This window comes from Benincasa hispida, chromosome 11, assembly GCF_027475165.1.
Source record: "Benincasa hispida cultivar pf3 chromosome 11, pf3_genome.v1.1, whole genome shotgun sequence".
NCBI classification, from domain to species: domain Eukaryota; kingdom Viridiplantae; phylum Streptophyta; class Magnoliopsida; order Cucurbitales; family Cucurbitaceae; genus Benincasa; species Benincasa hispida.
In genome coordinates, this window is record NC_143488.1 from 43,633,578 (window position 1) to 43,642,457 (window position 8,880).

Here is an 8,880-nt window from a genome sequence, read left to right on the forward strand (position 1 = left end):
ATTTGAAGCTTTTCAGCATTTTCTTGTATATGTTCAAAATCAGTTTAACAAAACAATTAAAGTGCTTCAGTGTGATAACGAAGGGGAGTATGCCAAAATCCATCAGCTATGCAACTCAAAAGGAATTATAACCAGGCTATCGTGCCCCTACACCTCTACTCAAAATGGTCGAGCAGAAAGAAAACACAGACATGTAGTAGAAACCGATCTTACACTACTAGCTCTGGCTAGCATACCTTTGAGCTTTTGGTGGGATGCCTTCCTCACTGCCATAATGCTTATAAATATGTTACCAACAGAGGTACTGCAAGGTAAATCCCCTGTCTCTGTTCTGTTTAACAAGAATCTAAATTTTTTAGAGCTCAAGGTCTTTGGTTGTGCCTGCTTTCCATATCTCCGCTCCTTTCAGCACCACAAGTTCAACTTTCACTCAGAAAAATGTATGTATCTGGGTCCTAATCTACAGCACTAAGGTTTCAAATGTCTAACCAAAGTCGGTCGGATCATTATCTCTCGGCATGTCACCTTCAATGAAGATGAGTTTCCCTTCACCCAATTATCCCAGGTAAATCCTATACACCAGCATATTTCCTCACCCAACCTCACTCTACCCATCCTTCCACCTTCCACCAACTTAAACACTCAAAATTCTTGCCCACAGAACGATCCCATACCTGATCGTCTACCTCAACCCTATCGCTCACCAACTTCATCTCTACACGATCGCTCACCTAATGCCCACCGCTTACCAAATTCACCACTTGATCGCTTATCTATTATCCATCACTCACCCTCTCTAAATCGCCTACCCGATCGTATACCAAATCCTTCACTACACGATCGCTCACCTAATGCCTATCGTCCACCAATCTCTCTCCCTGATCACCTACCAAGCCCGTCATTAAACGATCACTCACCTAATGTCCATCGCCTACCCTTACCTGATCGTCTACCCGATCGCCCATAAAATTCATCCCTAAACGATCATTCACCTCATATTGATTGCTTACCTACTGCCCATCACCTACCCTCACTTGATCATCTACCCGATCATCTATCAAATCCATCTCTACACGATCGTTCACCTAATACCTATCGTTCATCTACACCCGGTTGTTTACACGATCGTATACCCACATCAACCCCATCTGATCGTTCACCTTCCTCATCATTAAATGATCGCTCACCCAACACCTGTCGTCTACCTACACCTGATCGTTTACACGATCGTATACCTATATCAAATTCATTCCTAAACGATCGTCTACCTATCTCTTTCTCACCCGCTCGTCTACTAAATCCATTCCTAAACGATCGTTCACCTATCACCTATCGTTTACCTGTATTTGATAGCCTACACAATCGTATACGAATATCAACACCATCCAATCGTGCACCTATGGCCTCTTCCATCTGACACCTTCAATCTGACTTTCCGAATCCTCCATCAACCAAACTTATCCCCTTACCCACTCATCCCATGATAACCCGAGGGAAAGCTGGCATCTTCAAACAAAAAATTCTCATTACTTCATCCCCAGTTGACTAGTCTGTAACCAAACCCACTCGGATTCAAGACGCCATAGCTTCTTCTCCTTGGAAGCAAGCCATGGATGCCGAATATGCTGCTCTAATGCGGAATCATACCTGACGGCTTATGCCTCCCACACTAGATATGAATATTGTGAGATACAACTGGGTTTTCAGAATCAACTGAAACTCCAATGGTTCAATACAATGCTACAAAGCACGGCTTGTAGCAAAGGGATTTCATAAAAACCTGGGCATCGATTTCTTTGAGACATTCAGTCCGGTTGTCAAGCCTTCGACAATTTTTGTCATACTTAGTATTACTGCCTCTCACGACAGGAGTCTCTAGCAACTTGATGTTGATGATGCCTTTCTGAATGGAACTCTAGAAGAAAATGTGTATATGACACAACCTTCCGGATATGTAAATCCATCCTGTCCACATCATGTTTACAAGCTTGATAAAGCACTATACGGACTAAAATAGGCCCCAAGGGCCTGGAATGCCACCCTCACAAAGGAACTTATTCGATGGGGATTCATAAACTCCAGGTCAGATTCCTCATTGTTCATCTATAACACTAGTCCTCTGTTATTTTTCTTCTAGTATATGTTGACGATGTTATCGTCACTGGCAATGACCCCTCAACAATCATCTCATTCGGTCGTTTGAGAACACATTTTCTCTAAAATATTTGGGACAACTAACATATTTGCTTGGACTTCAGGTACACTATCTTGACTCGGGTCTTATCATAAATCAAGTAAAATATGTGGATGATCTTCTAGAACGATTATAACTCACAATTCTCAAGCCTACTCTATCCCCTAGTGTACTTGGCAAATACTTATCCATTTCTGATGGTACTCCTCTTGATGATCCCTTTGTCATAGAAGTATAATTGGTGCACTGCAGTACCTCACCACAACCCGACTTGATATTGCATATATCGTCAATCACTTAAGCCAATTTCTTCAAAGCCCAACTGTTGTTCACTGGCAGGCTGTCAAACGCATCCTTCGGTACATCAGCACAACCAAACACTTTGGCTACTGTTTCAACCAAGCTCCGACCTATCAGTCTCTGCCTACTCTGATGCAGATTGGGCTTCCAACATCGACGACCGGAAATCAGTTGCAGCATACTGTGTATTCATTGGAAACAATCTCGTTTCTTGGTCATCCAAAAAGCAAATGGTCGTAGCTCGATCGAGTACTGAATCTGAATATCGGGCCTTAGCACACACTACCTCTGAAGTCATCTAGCTTAATCAACTGATGTCGGAACTCGGGATGTTGTCCTACCCATCATTTGGTGTGATAACTTAAGTGCCACTGCGATTGCCACCAATCCTGTGTTTCATGCCAGAACTAAACACATTGAGATTGATGTTCACTTTGTAAGAGACCATGTTCTTCGTGGAGCCTTGGAAGTTTGGTATGTCCCTTCGACCAGTCAACTTGTCGACTGCCTCACAAAATCACTCACACACTCTCACTTCCAGTCTCTTCGTTCCAAACTCGGCGTACTTGATGTACCTCTCGTTTGAGGGGGGATATTAGAGAAAGCCACGTCAGCAGTACACATACACAAAAAGCATCTCCAATTCAGCATACACAGGCCATGTCACCTCCCTTCTAGAAGGAATATTTACTCCAAACCAATAAAAAAACGCATACCTGTATTTAAATCATTCCATTTATTCCTTATTATTTCTCTCAAACGGCTATTTAAAGCTATTGTATTGATATCATCAATTACACAACAAATACAGTAAATACAAGAGTGTGAAAATCACCTTTTCGGCCTCCTTTCTCTTACCTTTCTGTTTTCTAACTAGATATTCATCATCTCTTGCTCTCTTGTGTAGTCTAACTTCATATATCTTCCTCCCACTTCCAATATCTTTTCTCTTGCTCCTCATTTCAACCCCCACATGTCTACTATCTAGTGTGTTTTATTATTTTGCTATCTCAGTCAATAGAAGGGAAGTTAGATAATTACAAGCATATATTTTTAAAGAATAATGGTTATTAATGAATTATGGACAAAAATGTATTGGTACTATTGCTCTACTAATTCCATTTTGATGAGAGGCCAAATTAGAATTAAATTATAACAAACCAATAAATATGTTTTTTAATTTGATAGGTTTGAAAGAATTTATGGTGTTGATGTTAGATAGATTTTATATCAGGTTTTCTCTCATCCCCATCAGAGAGAATTGTTATAAAATGAGAAGAAACTAAAGAGATAAACACTAAAAGAAAGCATGATTTACCTAGATTTGGAAGATCATTCCGCTAGTATTTTGGTTTTGTAATGGATACAAATAGGTTTATGCTTTTAAAATTTAATTCTCTTGAATTTGATATGGGAAATAAATCAATGTCTTTTAGGTTTATTGATTTAGAACTATATAATATTGGTCACACTGTTAATATTTTATACTTTTGATACATTTTTTGAGAGAACGAAGAAAACAAAGCTGCTCGTGCTATTGCAACATTGAAATGCTCATGAAGATGTGTGTGAGTAGTTGTTATGTGTTTGTTGGTTGCTTTTTTGCGTTAAAAAACTGTACACTAATGGATGAAACAAGAGTAAAGAGAAGAAAGCATAAGAGTGACAAAACTAAACAACAATATTTGAAATTGAAAAGAGAAAAAATGTGAAGTTGAAGATCTGTACATGAATGGAGGAAACAGTTCCTAAAAAGAACAAAGCGAAAGAGTGACAAAATTTCCTGACAGTTCTTTCCTTTTTATACAAACAATGAAGAAGAAGAAGAAGAAGAAGAAACCTGAAACTAACAGCTCAATGCCTCATACTTCACCGCAATCGGACGCCCAAATCCAACTTGCGACAATAAATTTCCGACCACTGCAAGATCTCGGCAAAAAACCCCTTGATAAACTGCCGTATTATGACTCAAATTCGATCCCGGAATCTCCTCCAGTTTCAATTCCATTTCATCAACACCACCTTCATGGCTTTGTTGTTGTTGCTGCATTTGAATCACCGCCGCCGTCCTTTTCCTCTGCTTCTCCGCCGCTTCCTCGTCCATAATGGCCGTCATAATACTCGAATATCCTTTCTGCAGCAGTCTATACAGCAACAATGCCGACATTTTAGCTCTATCTCTAATGGAATCTAGATCAAAATCATCCCCCAATTCGCATCTCTCTAGAAACCCAGTCGCCTTGTCGGGAGCATGCTTTAAACAGAGTAATAAATGGGCTCTTTCCAGCTCCGATCTGGAACACCCACGTCGCAATCCGATCAAACCATAGTAATCCACATTACACGTCTCACCCGAAGCAACCCTCTGCTTCAATTTCTGAATCCTCGTCGTCAACGCACAGAGCTTCCCAGGGATTTCTCTGTACTGCACATTATGGCGCTTCCATGCCGGACCGGGAAGCTTCCGATCTCTTAGGATCGAGTTGTAGAGGAGCTTCAAATGTTCAAGGTCATGAAGGCAATCCGGGAGGCAACGGATGGATTCGAAGAGGTGAGCTCGCGTTTCCAATGCTTGGATGCAGGTTGGGTCGAGAGTGAGGGTCCGGTTGCAGTCAGCGATGGAGTCGGCGGTGCGGCCGGCGGCGCGGAAGGCGGAGGAGCGGTGGAGGAAGCATTGGGCAAGGAAAGTTTGTGGGGCGGGTCGGCGGCCGTCGAGGATCTTTGTAAAGAGGCGGATGGCCTCAGAGGGGAGGCCAGCCTCGAGGGCAGCGATGGCGGCGGTGCGGCGGCGAAGGAGGAGCTTCACGTGGCTGAGGAGGGCGGCGGTGGTGTCGGATTCGGCGGTGCTTGTTGGAAGGATTGGAAAATTGTGGAGTGAGAAGCCGTCGTCTGACCGGCCTGTGCTTTCCCGGCGTGAGGCGGCGGTGGCGAGGCGTTTCCCGGTCTGAAGAAGAACCATGGCGTCCTCTAGTAGGCCCAGATGACATGAAGCTTGGCCCAATACCACGTATCTGTACACACCAAGCGAGTTTACTGAGTTAACTCAATTTAGAATGTACATTACAACTCGGCCTCAGAATTTTCACTTTCGACTCCTTAAAATCATTATTCATAAAATATTGGTCCAGTTTCTGTTACATTCAATATACGATATGAATTTTTTTTTCTAAAAGAATATACAAAATGAACTTATTAATATTTTGCACCACTACAAATTTGATTTTATTAAGTACACATTATAAAGTTCATAACCACAACCAATCAATGTACAGCTTAGTTGAGTAAATATGACAAAAATTACTATTATAAAAGTTATTAATTCGTATTTTTACAATGGTTCCACTCGAAAGCAAAAAATTGACTAGAACTAACAATAACTAAGATGTTAAATTCAGTATAATTAATAAAATATTGATAAAAAGACTCATTGAAAAAAATATAATAATTAAGCCGTTTAAGTTAAAAGACTCATCGCTATTTTTATTGAGAAATATCTTAGGGCTGAAGTGTGTATTTTATATATATGCCAAAGATGTTTTACTAACTTTCAATTTTATATTTATATTTTATTTTTTTAACTTTCAAATGTGTTTAATACATCTTTTTCATCAAATAGTTCCTAAAACTTTAAAAAATATTTAATAAATTCTTAAATTTTCATTTTTACAAAACTGTCTAATCGATACTTCATTTTTTTAATAGACCCTTAATTTTCTTACATAAAACTGAAATTTTAGAATTCATTTAGTTAAAATTTAATTTTCTATTGAAATTTCAATTCTCTATTTAATAAATCTTAAATTTTTATATTAGAAATTTATTAAATACAAAAATTAAAAAATTGGAGACTTGCTATTAGATATAAAATTAAATTTTAGAGAATTACAATTAGATAGAAAATTTAAAGTCTAAATATGTAATTTAATGTTAAATCATTTATCTAATTCATATGACAGAGTTGTTAAAAAATTTTAATCGTAAAGATCAAAATTTTACACGAGTAGAGGAGTAAAAATGGTTTTTAATCTAAACAAATCCTCATTTCCAGTTTTCCACTAAATAAGTTCGTAGAAAAATATATATATTATTTACAATATTTAATAATATTTGCTTCCGTTGACAAGTTTACTTACATTTTCAAATCAAAATATCACAAATTCTCTCTCTCATGTATTTAATTTTTCCTTATATTTGTCTCAAAAAAATTTAAAAGGAAAAACAAAGGAAAATTATATATATTAAAATAATTGAAAACTAACTATTGTTTAATTCTTCCTTTCTAAAAACAGCCTAAACACGGACGATAAGAAGGAATAATTTTGAAGAAGGAAAAAAAAAAAGGCGAAATAAATAATTTTTTAAAAAAAGGAAAATTACCTCCATCGACTTTCGTTCTCGCGACATTTACAGAGCAGTCCCGCCATGATCTTCCTCTTCAAATCGGCGACAGAGAAGAAGCACTTGAACGAGGAGTCGCGATCCTGCAACTCTGATAAGGAAGAAGAACAAGAAGAAGACGAACAAGACGAAGAAGAACAAGAAGACGAAGAAGAAGAAGAAGAAGCGAGAAGTTTCGCTTGTTCTCTGGAAAATTGCTGCGACGAGTTTTCCGATCCTGACGACTCATCTCCACCACTTTTAGTAGCCATCTTCATACACGGAAGATACTCCTGAAGCATATCCGCAACATCCTTATACCGCCGGAGATACAGAAGCGACCGAGCCTTAAGCTCCAATGCCTGTTCATACCCCGGCACAAGAACAAGAGCCGCATCAAGAAGATTCAAGGCGGAAACGACATCGTTTTCAGCTCCAGCGGCAATTAAACACTTCGCATCTTTCACATACCTATTCGCCATCTGCAAAAAGAAAAAAAGAATCGCAATCGAAAAATCATTCAGAGAACAAACTTAAAATCGAAATGGAATGAAATGAAATTAAACGACGGAGATTAACCTGTTTATCAGAGAGCCACCATTGCTTCTTGTCGTTAAGGCCTAGACAGGGAGATGAAACCGCCATTGTTAAACAAAAGCTAGAATCCTCGAAGAATAGAGAATCAACAAGTGATCAAGTAGAAGAAATAATCACACATTATACATTTATTTACATTTGAAGAGAGAGAGAGAGAGAATTTAAAAAGGGATTGACATTTTGCGTGAAGAAATCGAGAGTAAATAAGGGGGTTGGTCTTGGTAGTTGCGGGAGAGAGAAGTAATTTTATATATCACAGAGATATTAATTATTAAACTAAGAAGATGAATTTTTCAATTTATTTATTTAAATAATTTTTAATGATGGAGTTCATGGCTGGCAGTGGATTGCCATTACATTGGATTCTAATTGTAACCCAAAATTTAAGAAGGTGACCGGTAACCGGGTATAGGCGGTGGGTATATATGGTTTTTTTGGTATTGATGACTGGGTATAGGAAGTGACTCATCACGGGTTCTTTCCCCTTTGGCTTTTGGATAAGACACACCGGTTACAACAATTTTGCCTCCCAAAAATTAAGGAAACATACATCTAATTCATGGATTATTTCAATCTTCTTTTTTATCCTTATCACTTAATCCAAATTTATTCTATATTAATTGGGCTGCGTATTACAATTGTTATTATAGCTGAATCTACCCTTCAACTTTCCATTTGTGAAATGGATAATGCTTTCATAACAACTACAGTTAATCAAATTCTTAACACCTCAAACAAATTTTCGATGCCTAGTCTTTTAAAAAATGTTGGATCATTTTCATGGCGATTTTCAGGGTGAAAGGACATATCTATGAGTAATTTTTAAATTAAAATCTCTCTTAAACATACTTTTAATCATTCAAAATTAATTTTGATGGATGGTATGAAAATTGCATTTAAAAGTATAAATTTTAACAATAATTAGTTTTGTGTGATTAAATATGTGTGTTTTGCAGCTCAATTTTCAACATGAGAAAAGTAGTTTTAACAATTTCAAAGTCAATCCCCAACATGCACTAAAATCACTTTTGTTATATTGAAAATCACTCTAACACTTAAAATCAATTTAATATTTAATTTTAAACTATTAAATACAATTATCATATCATCAAAATTGGTTTTGAATTATTAAAAACATATTTAAGAGTGATTTTTTAAAATGATAAAAGTGATTTTAATTATTTTAAAATCACTCTCAAATATGTCTTAACTGAGTTATTACAATTATATACTTGACCTTGTTCAATTATTACATGAAACTCAATTATAATAGTCAACAAATTTTCCGAACAAGGATAGTTTCAACATTTTAAGGGGGTTTTTTTTTGTAAGTTTAAAAAATATATATATTTGAGAATTTCATCTTAATGGTTGGAGTGCCTTGAATTTGGTTATGTGGTGCTTCAAACTAC

At 37.4% G+C, this 8,880-nt stretch overlaps 1 protein-coding gene across 1 annotated transcript; it reads right to left on the reverse strand.

Moving 5' to 3' along the window:
- Positions 1-4,157: 4,157 nt before the first annotated feature.
- Positions 4,158-7,703, reverse strand: LOC120091962 (uncharacterized). Its single transcript, XM_039050144.1, has 3 exons — positions 7,451-7,703; positions 6,872-7,353; positions 4,158-5,505 (listed from the first exon to the last, which is right to left on the reverse strand). The coding sequence occupies exons 1-3, from the start codon at positions 7,514-7,516 to the stop codon at positions 4,341-4,343; spliced, it is 1,713 nt and encodes a 570-aa protein (XP_038906072.1). The 5' UTR covers positions 7,517-7,703; the 3' UTR covers positions 4,158-4,340.
- Between the last annotated feature and the right edge of the window lie 1,177 nt (positions 7,704-8,880).